Below are 13,951 nucleotides of genomic sequence, written 5' to 3' on the forward strand. Positions count from 1 at the left end.
GTGGTCTTAAACAGGATTTAGTCTTTGAGATGCCGAACTGGTTCGAGGAGAAAATCAGGCCTGATGCCATGAGAGGAGAAAACGTTTCAAACTTTTATTTGACATCACTAAGAAAAAACAATTCATTGGGTTTAACAGGAGTCTCTTTTCCCTTAAAATCTGTTGTTGAAACATCAATTAAAAAAAATACTTCATTGCATCAACGAGAGCATAAAAGTCCAAGAGACGCGATGTCGAGTGTCAGCTCATGTTTGACATCCACAGGCCATGCAGGCGAGAGGGGAAGAACACACGCCGACTTCACAAATTAACACAAATGAAGACCCAGTGATAATGAAAGCGGGACCCAAAGTTCACCAGAAACACACCCAACATGCACCAGGGTCAAGTCGTGCGTTCGTATCCCTCTGCAGGAAGCAAATGTCTGTTTCAACCATGTCGCAAAACTGAGCAGAGTAAAAAAAAAAACCTTTATACAGAAATTCTAAAAAAAGTTACCATGTGACATTTATCCCATAGATACTCTTTACATACATAACACATTTTTCTGAAAGGCTGCGATAAATCTGGAGTATAACTTGAGCTTTTATTTTGAAAGATAAAGGATTATATATTTAAAAGGCCTCCAATGCAGGGAGAGGAAGGTGAACGCCTGGAAAAACATCCGGCCTCATCTTAAAATCAGTCTTCATCTGTTCACCTTTGGCACCTCACCTCTTGAAGAGGCTCATTTATGCTTCCAAACGACCTCCTCGCCACTGTCGAAGCGCCCGCGAGCAGCTGAATACAGGACTCATCATGAGTCCAGTGATGATCAGTCATTCCAGGATTACCATGCTGTACAGTAGAGTGCCTCGGTCCTCCTCTATTCACTGATTGTGCAGCGACTACCACAAGTGCAGGTTGTCAGTGTTGGCGAAGCCTGGGTCTCTGCGGAGCTGCCAGTAGGTCCCTTTGTACAGCCACACCTCTTTGCCAGCCTGGTCCACCTCTTTCCTGAGGGAATAAAAGAAAAGAGACTCAAGCTGTTGCCTTGAAAAATGTTTTTTAGGTGGAATATTGCATTGACAAAATATAACTTCTGGCAAAACATCAGCAAACAAAAGAAACCATATGGCCATTCAGACAGAACTGAAGAGTGACATGTGAATTAATAAAAGACTCAATTGATGAATCCTCCCAAAATGAGACTACAGATGCTGGTATTTTTGCTCCTGGTTGAGAAACGACCCACTTCCTGGAGGCAGAGACCTCACCTGAAAAACCTGGGGACGTGCTCCTCGCCCTTTTTGGCCATCTCCTTCCTCCTCTCCCTTTGCTTCTCCTCTACTTCGTCCTTCTTTTTATCTGCCTCTTCTACCTTCCCCTGCTCCAGGAGCCTGATGGGAGAGAGTTAACAAACGACCCCCTTTAAAACCAAACACAGCATTTTTCTGATCATCTTACAAAATAAACAGACAGAAAGCTGTGAACCTTTGGTCTGGTCGGAAGCGCGTGTCTGTAGGCGGGAGGACGGCTTCCAGCTCAGGCGTCAGTTCATTTAATTCTCTGGCATAAGTAGAGAAGCCGTAGTAATCAAAGAAGTCTTCGGGTTGTTCATCTACACAGGAAAAGACATTAAGCAACTGCAGGGAAGGTAAAACACTGCATTTCTAGTCACTAATCCATGTAAATAAAAACAAAACTGATGATCCTCACTGGGCTTCCAGATGCACTTTGGTGTAGGCAGGGTGTCACAGAAGATGCCCTCGTGCCACAAGCCTCCGAAGCGATGGACCACCTCTCCAGCCCGGTTCAGAACCACACCCTGGACCTCGTTCTTGCTGTTGTCCGAGCTCCAATAGCGAGACTTAAGGAAATATGAAAGGATGGGATTTATAACAATCCCAATCTTTTAGAGTTCTGGTGTTTCCCTGAGAGGCAGCGGCCATGCTGATTCCTGCCAGACTCTCGTGGGGTTGTGTTCTTACCTTGACGAACGTGATCTTGCATGTGCAGACGTCGCTGTCTTTGTTTCTGATGACCACCTCGCCATAGTGCTCCAACCACCGCTGCTGCTGGTTCAATACATTGTGGATGCACGTCACTGCCTTGTTCCACTCATAGTGATCTCCATATCTACAAACAAACAAAGCATTTTGATCTTTTTGGACATTTTTTTTGCCTTGACATTTAGCCCGCATAATATTTTCAAGTATATTGATGAAACGCGTCGAGTTGAAAGTTACTGCACATTAAACATCCGAAAAACTAACTACAGTAACTGAAGATTGACACGAGATGGTGGTTCAGAGCTGTTTTAACATGCGGTTGTACATCGTTACAAATCTACATGTTCTTATGTGATTGGAGCTATTGAATAAAGCACAGGCTCACCTGGGCAGGGTTACATTCACCAATCCAGAAGAGATGATCTCGACAGACTTTCCCCAAAACTTGTTCTTCCATCTCTGATCTGAGAATAAAGTTTAAAATGGTTTAAGGAGCCTTTATCCTTGCTTTTACTCCAACAGGAGAACCTTCTTTATCACATTGGTCCCACCTTGCCAGAAAGTGAAGTTTTCTGACTGTGCGTGACAGGCAGAGATTGGAGGGTGATGGCTAACCTGAAAATGTTGTATAACGCGGCATTAGAGCGTTTGCTAAACTGGGATTTTGAGGTTTGCTCACATTGTTTACTCTTCTGATTACCTGCTCGCTGACGTAGTGGAAGCCTCTATCTTCTCTGTGGCTTTCGTAGGTTTCTCCCAGGACAGGGTTGAAGGGTTTGTAGCGATACCTCCAAGACGCCCAGGCATACCCGGAGATGGAGAACACTGCCACATACACCTGACAACAGTTAAAATAGTATCACTTTTCCACTGAATGACATCAGCTTGCTACTGGCAATGAGCCAAACGCACCATTCTCTCGTATGGATCATCGATGTGGTTGGCGATGTCGAGCAGGTCTGTGTATTCCAACTCTTCACTGAGCCTCTGCAACAAAGACACCGGCTCATTGAGAGCCACTGGCATGGACACCCTGGACAAGTCTTTGCCAATGTTGTTGTAAAGGATGGTCATGATGCCGATGTGGCTGTTGTCTTGTCCTGGTGCAGGGAGGGTGGTGCGGCGGCCTGTACCACAACAACAACAACCTCAATATCATCAGTCAAAGAGAACGGAACAAAACCAAAGGACGAGCCAGTGCAGTTCACACAGGTTGGGATGTGGGGGTGATGTAAAGTAATGATTAATGATGTAAAGTAATGATTCATGATGTAAAGTAACTGATTCATTAACAAATGAAGAGAACCATGGTTCTCCACTCTTAAGTAATTCTCAAAATATTCTATATCTTAATTAGTTCAAATGAGCAGTTTAGCACAGCTCCACCATTCAAACCTCCCACGATTGAGTGTTATCTGGCTTCATGTAATACACAAGCCTGTGTTTTCTCTGCCAACACTGAAGCATTTTTAACTACTGCTGTTCTACAATCATCTGTACAGGCATCACTACACTTATTCTGTATTAATGACAAAGAATGGGGACATTACCGGTACTTGGTGCTGGACTGGGTTTATGGGGAGTGTTGTCCAAACTGGCCCGATACTTAAGGGTAGCAGTAGCTGTGGACGAGTTAAGAAAATAATTAACATTAAGTTGTATTACACACATTTTCACACATCAAATCAAAATCAAATCAATCTTTATTTATATAGCGTCTTATACAATCAAAATTGTTTCAAGGCACTTTCCAGAATCCCAGGGCCTAACCCCAGACAAGCAACAGTGGCAAGGAAAAACTCCCCTTTAACAGGAAGAAACCTTGAGCAGGACCAGGCTCATGTAGGGGGACCCTCCTGCTGATGGCACATTAATAATATAAAACTAAAAACAGATGGAGGGCATGCCAATACTCACCGTGACCCTCGTCTGGTTCCGAGTTGCTGGTGGTGGTGATGTCGCTTAAGCCGGACTCATCTGAAGCCTCTGCCTCTGATAAGGTCTCGTATGGGATCACGTCACTGGCATCAAAATACTCCGCCATTGAGTCCGCCACCGAGGGCGGACGATGGCTGTGACGACTCAGAGAGGGGGTCCTCTGTGAGCAGGAGCACGGGATACAGTAGGTTAATAACATTAGACATTCATAAATTAGCTACCCAGGATTACCTAAACTATCCTGAGCAGGACAGGCACAGAAATGATTTGGTGAAAAATTGTCAGATTGGTTTCTTATATATTACAATAACAAATTTGGGTTAGATTTGTTTTTTCCAAGATGAGTGTTGCAAACTCATTTTTCTTTTTGAAGTGGGAGAATGGGAAACCATCAATACACTACCTATCCAAACAGTAAAACAATAATATCGGTCAATTCTCACTGGAATTTTTGGACTGTTTTTCATATGCAGACACACAGACATGAATGCACCGTGGTACACACCTGGTCCGGACGGACGGTGCAGAAGGATTCATCAGTAGAGTCAGAAGACAAGGAAAGCGAGTGGACTTTGGTCAGACGTGACTGTATGTCAAGCTACACACACACGCAAGGCCATGCAAGACACACGAAGGGGAGACAATGGTCAGAATGTAATGCAGAGCTTAGCATTCACAAAGCATAGGTGCGAGTAAAAGGACCAGCACAACCCCAAACAATGAAGCTAACAGCAGCCAAGAGTCTACACACCACTGCCCCTGACATTCTAAGCTGCACTATTATTAGACATTTTTACACACCAAAGTCAAAGTGACATTGGAACCAGTCTTGGAACAATGTAGGGCGACAGCCAACACCCAGAAAAATGACAATATTTACATAACACCCAGACAGCAAAAGGAACCTTTAGTTCGGAAAAAAAAATACAATGACAGAAGATTAGAAATGCAAAAAGCAGCTTATGCAACACCAGGTGGGATGGATCACTGAGTGCTGTCAGAGGAAGTGAACCCAATATCTGACCAGTCTCAGTGTTTCAATGTTTGTGTGTACTAGCACAGACTTAAGGCGTGTTCCTTAAGAACATGCCTTCGATTACCTGTTTCCACCCCGCTTAGAAACAACCCAAACCTGCTCAGCAGTTTCATGCTACACCCCTGCTACAGACAGCGAGGGCTGGGCATCCTTTGTCTCTTTAGCAAACTGAAACTATTCAAAAACCGTTTCAAATTCAATTGAAACCAAAGTCAGAACTGAGCAGGATGTTTGTTCTTCACCCAGAACTTTCAGAGGAATGCTAAGTAGTTAGGGTTCTGCTTCGATAGAGTCCAGTCCAATCTGAGGGCTACCTCTGTCAACGTGCTGCAAAGGGTTGCCAGTTGTTCTGACGTGTTCTGCCTCAGGTCTGGGCCGGTCCAGGCCTGCCTCACTCTCTCTCTCTCCAAGGTCAAAACGTCATGAACGGACTTGAGAGATGCGTGAACTGCAACAAGTAAATGCATGCAATGTTCAGGGCGTAATACATTTCTTATTAACGGTAAATGTGGAATTTTCCACCAGCTCTTTTACACACTAGTCCACTTCAGAGCACAAGAGGTTTGTACCTCTCTGAGAAACACCGTAGATCTCCTGGTGAAGCTTCTTGGCCTCAGGTGAAGTCACATGAGGGCTGGACAGCTGAGAGTAAACATAGTCGGGGATGGATTTCACCGATGCCGAGTTGCTTGTGCTCAGGTGGCTGGAAGTGAACTGGAGTGGCCATAAAGAGGGAAAATCATAATAGGCTTGTTTTAAACTGGGGATGGATATTCTTCAACTGGAAAGATGAAAATGTAGGCATTGTGTAAGATTTAAATGTTTTACTACCATTACCCCGAGATCTTCTACTCGGGACAGAGTCCTGGAATGTCCAAAGACTTTCCCCGTCTTCTTTTTTGGCTTCTTCAAAGTCAGATTCTGGACAGGAAAATTACAGGATTGATGTTTCTCTCCAAAATTCATTACAGTTTGAATAATTAAATGAATGAATGAAGCAGTTGAGGACAGACCGAGCACAAGTCAGATTTAAAACCAACATATTCGATACTTACATGCATGCTAATCCGCATCTCTAAATCTGTACTTGTGATGGGCAGACCCCCTTCCAGCCAATGGAGACGCTGGATGAGCTGAGCCAGTTCGGTCAGTTCTAGCTGACAGCGAGCCAGTTCTGACACACAGAAGGTGACAAAGGTATTTAGACAGACTACTCAAACATAGTTCCTCTTTCAGATCTCTCAGTACATTCACACATTCTGTCACTCGAGTGCAATCAATAAAGGCACCATTGGAGGTGGCATCAATGTCGTGGGTCTGCTGCAGCCAGGCAGACACCTTGCTTTTCACCCCAGTCTGAGCGGAGGCAGTGAGAGCCGGGCTTCCATCTTGTTGTTGGTACAACGACGCAGAAGTGACATATTTTAGAGGCTGAAAACAAAAACACATCACAGTTCGATTAAGAATAAAACAACTAAACCAAACGTACACATGGGAGGGGGAAAAGTGACTGCTTTTACTGGCTGATTCAGAAATACTGCATTGTTCCTTCTGAAAAAGCTCTACTGACCGTTGTGCTGTTTTTCTGGGCAAGAGAGGCCATCGCTGGAAGGGAATTTGGCACCAAGGACAATGCATGAAAGACACCCTGGCCAACGCTCATTGCTTCATTTTTTTTAAACACACGGTGAGCACAAAGCTTGGTCAGCCATATGTAAAAGAGCTCATGGGTCTTTGCCTAACATTTGCCAAAGAGAGAGAAAGAAAGCATGAAACATTGTGTCAAACATTGGGAAAGCTGGCAGACCTGTGTTGTGTAATTACCTTGATGTGGTACAGGTTGTCTCCTGCATCTAGATCTATGCGTTTGGCTTTCTTATTTATGGACAATACTGCAGAGCTTATGTCCAGAGAGCCATGGAGTTTCCCTCTCTGAATCTACAGAAAGACAAACACTCATTAACTTCTGACCAGAACTGCCACGACAGCATCAGATTTGGTGAACAAACACAAGTTTGTGACTATTGGCCCATTACTGCTCCCTGTGATAATGTTTACAGCTGCACACTTACATCTTGCTGTGTCTTTGAGTACTTGAGAATTCCCTTCTCTAACAGGAAGTACCGCTGAAAAGTACCACAAAAAGCAAGTTTGAGAAAACAAGGATTTTATGAACACATTTCCTCGTCTGTGTGATAAGCATAATGTGACCATAGACCTTTAGCATGTTGTGCATAATTTGTGGATCTCTTGAATATTACAATTATTACAATTTCGACAAATATTCTGTACTCACCTTGTGCCAGCCTTTGAGGGGATACTTCCTCCTCTTCATCAGGTAGCCCTCACAGATCCCGGGGATGCTGAGGTCGATAGACGAGCCAGGACCTGTACATATGTCCATCTGGTGCAAGTCGTTCATCACTTCCCAGTTATTGGACTGAAGGAGGAAAAGGATTTTGTTTTTTCTTTAAAGCTAAATGACACCAATAACCAAGTAACCCTAATGTAAGAATTTACCATATTAAATCAAAGCAGTGATGTTGTACAGTTGATAGTGTCACATTTTCAATTAAGTAATATAGAATGCAATAAAAAACTAAGCTCACAAAAAAAAAGGGCAGATGCAATCAAGAGGAGCAGAAAATTAACATCATGCATTATAGAGGATATCATTCCGTAATTACCTGTTTTGAATTTCTAATAGAGCCAGTGCTGTTGCTCCGGGAGTGGCCAGGCTTAAATGTGCTCCCCGGGGATTTCTCCATGCTGCTCACCATTGACTGGTTGCTGCTCAGAGGAGGTGGACACACCTGAGGGTCCATCATCGTACTGGGACAAGAAAAGCGGTGCATGTTGTTAGGAGGTCCTTCAGGCTAAGCTCTTTGGCATCACTAGGGTGAAGACAGAAATTTGGAAAACAAAAATAGAATTACAACCAGACAAAGGAAGACGTCACAATCGCTCACGGCACAACCGTTTATGCAGCACTAAAACTTCCATTTCAGACCACTTAAACAAGACCTGTGGCTGTATTTAAGTGGATATCTCCTATTCTGTGTCAGAGGCTTCATGTCCATCTTCTCTTCAGTAGGTTTTGTTCTGGATAGAACAGTGAGAACATGTTGGGGCCGACTGTGTTTGGGTTGAAACCGTGACCAGTTGACAGCCTATTGAAACCTTTTTTCCTGTTTCTGCTCTTCTAGAAACAGGAACAATACACCAGCATGTCATTCGGCAGCTGAGAGCAGCCAATAATGTTAATCTAGTCGTACATTTTGAGAAGCCCAAGTAGATTTTCAAGGGTGTATCCAATTGCGTGTTTAAGGAAGAGCAAGATGAAAACTTTAAGAGGAATGTATATGATTTTAGAGATATTTACAAGCTCTCTAGTTTTAAATTAATTTTTTGATGATTCAAATCAATACCTGAGTAGTTACAAACAAAAAAAAGCACCAATTTAGGAAAGATAAACCAAAGTAACATATCCACAAGTGAAACCCACCTGATGTCTGAAGTCTCTCTGGTAATCCACAAACAAGTTTTAGAGTTAGGGAATGTCTCACTCACAAAAACAAACTGTTCTTGGAATCTTGCAAGGTTAAGACTTTGTGTGGGAAAAGTCCCATGAACTCTGCTCTGTCTCTCATAAGCGCTCAGTAGAAAACCACACCTGAGAGATGCTGTCAGACTGGTGTATATCAAAGGCTGCAGGTATCTGGGTGGAGCTTAGCTGGAGCATCCGACCAAGCAGGACTGCCCAGTCCTGGATCAGATTTGTTAGATGTACACAAGGCACAATTTGTTCTCAATAATAAGCTCTGATAATGGAGGCCAAAACAACAGGAAGGTACATTTCTAAAAAGGGAGCAATTAAAATGGTACTTTCTAAAATTCAATGATAAAACAGGACAATTTTACCAACACTTCAAGAAGTGAACACTGCAAGGGAGTTTACATAGTTGTAAAAGCTTACAAAAATCCACTTAATTCATAGACTTTATCTTGGACATGCCACTATAGTCAACTTATTTTGCTGCCATTATTGTGGGTTATATTTATTTCTGCTTTTTGTAAAATTATTTTGCACGAACCAGCAAATGTGAAGCTCTTCTGTGATGAAGAGGTCAGATAAGCTGAAAAATTCAGTTCTTGTCATGCCTTTGATGGGTGCAATAGAAACAATGCAGAATTCCTAAAATACCAGTTTTTGTTACATTGTCTATTACATTTCCCTCAGGCACACCAGAATGTGCAACCAGATAACACATTTTCAGTTGTCACCTCTCCCACTTTCGATACGGACACAAAGACGTTGAAAATTCCCACTAATAGACTTTAATGATCAACTCTTGTCAGTAGTGGATGATTCCAAAGAAATATTTTGCCAATTTAAATATTTTTGTAGATGAAATTAGAGAAGCCAAAGGAGTCATTCCACGCATATTTTAATTACAGATCATAATCAGAAAACCTATTTAAGACTCCCAATTCAAAAGATGTACCGGGAGCATAAAATTGTGGTGACAAGTCACAGCTAGTGGCACGCCTACATCACAGTAATGTATTAAGCAATGTGCCCGTTTAGGCTGTGCAATGTGATGATTTCATATACAAATCAGACAATAGTACAAATTTCCTATGGTGAAAACAAATATCTGAGCACATTTGTGTTTTGAGCCTAAATGTTACTTCACAGTACTCTCCTACCTGCAGCAATAATAGTGTGCTCATTTAACATTTTATCCCAAAGTGAAACGTTTAAAAACAACAGCTGGATTGTGTTCCAGCCCCCTCTGACCCCACAGGAGAAAATCAGGTTACCATGCTATAATTTATGCCATATACTCTCTTGCACAATGGGGAGAAAAAAGAATCCCAACACATTTGTGTAACATGTGGCTCCACCTTTCATTTCCCCCATAGCTTTGGTATTAAATATTGTTGTGGTCATGAGTATCAACTTTGGAATTGTCTTACCATGACAATCCCAGAGAAGGAAGGGCTGGTGCCACTGAAGTTTAAGAATTACAAACATTTTGAAAATTACTATTTTCCACTGCTAAACTTTATAGAAGATTTTACAGGTGCTGTGGTGGGAGGTATATGGTGAACATGAAAATACTAAGCTGCTTTATGCTGTGTAAATGTCAATTTATCTTCTTCAACCTGATTTTTTTTTGCAAAAGACACCTGACACACAAATGATTCATTGACAGTGTTATGCAAGACATATGCCTCATATGGCAAGTCAAACTTTTCATTTTGAAACATTATTTTGCTGTAAATGACCCTTTAAGGGCTGAAGTTTAATCTTTTTAGGAAACACATTCCCTCTGAGACATCACTCTGGAATTAACCAGAACCTGTGTTGCTCAGCTGAGCTCACTCATCCAAATCCATACCTCAAAACTGATGTCATGACCCAGCAATGGGTGTTGTGTCATTAACTGGGCCAGAGGAAGTACAGTAGAGTTATGACAGGTATGTTGTCCGACCAGTACCCCAGATTGAGCAGAGACTGCAGATAAAGCTGCAACAGAGTGACTAAAATGCAGTTCTTTGAGGCAATTCATCCTAAGTTATTAAAATAAAATTTAAAAAGAATACATTTCCACTGATGTGACTGGATATAATGAGGGGCACATGTACCAATAAAGTGGCCCTATTCCTAGAGGAAAGGTCTACGGTCACATCAAGAATGTGTCCACAGTGAGTGAAGGGGACCATAGCTCCTGCAATAGTCAAACATGGCGGTGGTGCTGTTTAATAGCCAGTAGACCTAAGATTTAAACACATTATATGAAATACCGTATTGGCCCGAATATAAGACGGTGTTTTTTGCGTTGAAAGAAGACTGAAAAAGTGGGGGTCGTCTTACATTCGCGGTCTAGACATTATACCCATTCACAACGCTAGATGGCGCCAGATATATTTAAAGCGAATGCTGAACTAAACGTCCCAGGCCAAAGCGAACCCCTGTCACGAAGAAGAAAAATAAAAATAGCGGTAGCACGAAGAAGAAAAGTAAAAAATAGCGGTAAGAAAGAAAAGAGAAGAAAATAAGAGAAGAGATAACAGAAAATAGAGAAATGTAGCGACAATCTGGAGAAAAGTGGGTCGAAGATATAATCATTTGTTTCAGATGTACTGTAATTATTTTCTGTATAAAAATTAAATTTGGTGTTCAAAAAGTCTTTTTTCAAACTTGAGTCTTGAAAAAGAGGGGGTCGTCTTATAATCAGGGTCGTCTTATATTCGGGCCAATACGGTAATGATGACAGAGGATTATGCTAATGTGGGTAATGATTCTTAGCATTAATTAAGATGTGAGGGAATGCTAAAAAAGCCCATGGAATATTTTCTTGCAAACTAAATTCCATCAAATCCCAGCTGACTGTGCTGATGAATCCATGCGGAAAAAGCAATAATAACTGTGCTAATCTGCACATTTTATCGCTGCAGCAAAGTACTTTGTGTTCTACTTGTATTAAATACCGGAACTCATCGCTGATGTAATGATTACTGGAGTTATTACTTTAATACGGCTGTCAATATAAGTAAAAGTTTTATGGTTATGGATGCAGTGACCCCTCCAGCTACAGTCACCAGCGTGTACATCGCAGCTGCGCACGTACAAGATATGAGTCTAAGTGTGCAATGATCTGGAGCTACGTTGTCAGGTATTGGACAGGATATGAAACTGCAGCGATTAACAGCGGAAAATCCAGCATGGCATCCAACAAATGTGATTCCATGGCTGTATAAAGCACAACTATTTGTTTACTAGCTTTGTCTCTTCTGTGATTACATGCTTTCAGTCTTGTCAACACTTTTTCTCCATAAAGGACAGGATCAACTTGGTTTACAGTGAAAGGTTTTATTTTTTCATTTCAATGGTTTTTCCCAATTGAAATAGTATCCAATTAAAGATTCTTGAAGCCATTGCACATTAAAGACTGGCAACTATTCTTGCCTTTGAGTGTTATTTTATCTCAGCTCAAAATAATTATATTCATCTTGTGTATGACAACACACCAGACAGTGGAAAATATAGAATCTAAAACTAATAAATGCAATAGATCTGAGACAATAGGCCTTACAATGAGACTGCCACCTCATTTCAGTCCCATGGCTCATTTACATGAGTCAGCATGGAGGCTGAACCCTTTTAAACATAAATGCTCAGATGTTGCTCTATGAAATATGTGAAGCTGTTTTTCCAGTTAGACATCTTTTAACTCTTATCTGACAAATACCTTGGTGCCATCAGTACAGAGTGATTTAAAACTACTGATGCATTAAAGTAAAACCTAATACATGCTATAGTAGGCCATATAGAACAACTCAAATTTAGACACGCAGCCAGGTTATGCATAGAAAAACATACAGTTTAGTGGTAGGGATGGGCAATTAAAAGGAACAAATTACTTAAATCAGAGTTAAACTATCATAATTTGGAAGGATAAATCAATACAATATGTTGCACAAACTCATAAAAAAGCACGGTTCAGTTTGAAATGACAGAATGTAATAAGCGTGTGAAAGAACAGTTTAAAGGGGGGAAAATGTTTAAAATTAAGTTTGTAAAAAAACAAAAAACAAACCAGTAACCTGGCCAATATTATTAAATCCATACCTAATAAAGTCAAACTCACCGAAGTCTCCAAAGTAACGGTGAATATATAGTGGAAATGACGATTTCAAATGTTCATGTTTGTGTGCAACAACGATGAGAACAGAGCGCGTCGCAAAAATAAAGTTTGTCGCGCTTCCATCACCCCTAAAGCAGAAGAAATTAGTAAAACGCCCAGATAGACCCGACGAATATGAACTCACTTTGCTTATTAAATAAAATGACTAAACCCAAGGGGATATTTTTTAACATACTTTTCAACTCACCAGCTTTTGTTGTGAAGTTTCCTTTATTGACGCGCAGCTGAGCTGATGAAGCGCCCACGTGGACGCCACACCTCTGCTATCCCTGCCCGCGCGTGACACACGCGACAGCTTTGCAGGTGCACCAGGTGCATCATGGGAACGCGGCCTCCCATAAGTGGTTTATGTCTTCAAATCGATCGTCGATCGCTCATATTTTATTTATCAATAACGAGTCACAAGGGTTTCGTGAGGACAATAAAACATTGTTAAATCCATATTTTGACCTTATCGCTTAAAATAAAGATATGCTAATGAAAATAAAATAACAAAATAAATTCTAAAAATCTCAAAATCCAGGATCATTAGAACCCTAAAGTAAAGCCAGGGAATATTAATTCATAGAGAAACCCAGAGACGTGGAAAAAATAGGTGAAGTAAGGATCTGTGCGGCATAAAAAAATCTCCTTTGACCAATATAAAAATATAACCTTGTAAATTCCTTGCTAGTAGCAGCCTAGTGTATTTTAACACGTTTAATAATTTCTTGCTGCAATACATTCTCCTAAATAGTTTAAACTGGAGGAACTAGTTAGACACTCGCCTAGTGGACAATAGCGGAACTGCAATTTATTTACCTCTTAAGTCACCCTGACGAGCAATATATCTCTTACATGCAACCAATTTTATTATTTAACAGGCAAAACTATTTATTTTACAAGTAACATTATGAAATACTTACTTTCCCCTTAAACATTACGAAGGGCTTGAGAAGTTTGTATAACGACCTAAAAAAATATGCAACAAAAGAATTACATATAAAAAGTCCAGAAAGATATTTTAAATGTCTGACTAATGAAAGCACTCTTACCAAGGCTTTGGCACCTTTACAGCACAAAGCACCAGCTGCTGAGCACTGGTTACTATATTAAATTATGGTGAAACCATTACTTATGAATTTTGCACAACTTGTAACAAAAATTTGGTTGGTTCTGCAGGTTTTGGATTTATTAAAATATATAGTTGATTACAGGTCAACATAAAAATCATCCATCCATCCATTTTCTATTCACTGTTTCTGTTTTTCTTCAAAAAAAAAGTTCACACA

General features: G+C 41.0%; 1 protein-coding gene across 2 annotated transcripts; it reads right to left on the reverse strand.

Moving 5' to 3' along the window:
- Positions 1 to 72: 72 nt before the first annotated feature.
- LOC130514337 (oxysterol-binding protein-related protein 7-like) lies at positions 73 to 8,644 on the reverse strand. Of its 2 annotated transcripts, none has more exons than XM_057013861.1 (23): positions 8,471 to 8,644; positions 7,653 to 7,859; positions 7,262 to 7,405; positions 7,038 to 7,091; positions 6,790 to 6,903; positions 6,536 to 6,703; positions 6,255 to 6,396; positions 6,021 to 6,139; positions 5,803 to 5,886; positions 5,535 to 5,679; positions 5,280 to 5,413; positions 4,435 to 4,527; positions 3,909 to 4,089; positions 3,542 to 3,613; positions 2,904 to 3,118; positions 2,692 to 2,829; positions 2,543 to 2,606; positions 2,377 to 2,455; positions 1,971 to 2,118; positions 1,699 to 1,849; positions 1,474 to 1,600; positions 1,257 to 1,379; positions 73 to 996 (listed from the first exon to the last, which is right to left on the reverse strand). In XM_057013861.1, exons 2-23 carry the CDS (start codon positions 7,818 to 7,820, stop codon positions 888 to 890), a joined length of 2,772 nt encoding a protein of 923 aa, XP_056869841.1. In that variant the 5' UTR covers positions 7,821 to 7,859; positions 8,471 to 8,644; the 3' UTR covers positions 73 to 887. The 2 variants fall into 2 exon arrangements, with proteins under 2 accessions (XP_056869841.1, XP_056869840.1); XM_057013860.1 differs by having other exon boundaries at positions 5,797 to 5,886.
- Positions 8,645 to 13,951: the final 5,307 nt, after the last annotated feature.

Source organism: Takifugu flavidus, chromosome 18 (assembly GCF_003711565.1).
Source record: "Takifugu flavidus isolate HTHZ2018 chromosome 18, ASM371156v2, whole genome shotgun sequence".
In the NCBI taxonomy this organism is placed as follows: Eukaryota; Metazoa; Chordata; class Actinopteri; order Tetraodontiformes; family Tetraodontidae; genus Takifugu; species Takifugu flavidus.

What these genes read in the sequence shown, in the direction of transcription:
- LOC130514337 (XM_057013860.1), bottom strand. Translation starts at nt 7,820, where the DNA reads ATGCACCGCTTTTCTTGTCCCAGTACGATGATGGACCCTCAGGTGTGT. An exon ending in CCCAGAAAAACAGCACAACG is followed by an intron (nt 6,397 to 6,535) that starts GTCAGTAGAGCT and finishes TTTTGTTTTCAG; the next exon opens with CCTCTAAAATATGTCACTTC. An exon ending in GGAACCAGACGAGGGTCACG is followed by an intron (nt 3,614 to 3,908) that starts GTGAGTATTGGC and finishes ACTCGTCCACAG; the next exon opens with CTACTGCTACCCTTAAGTAT.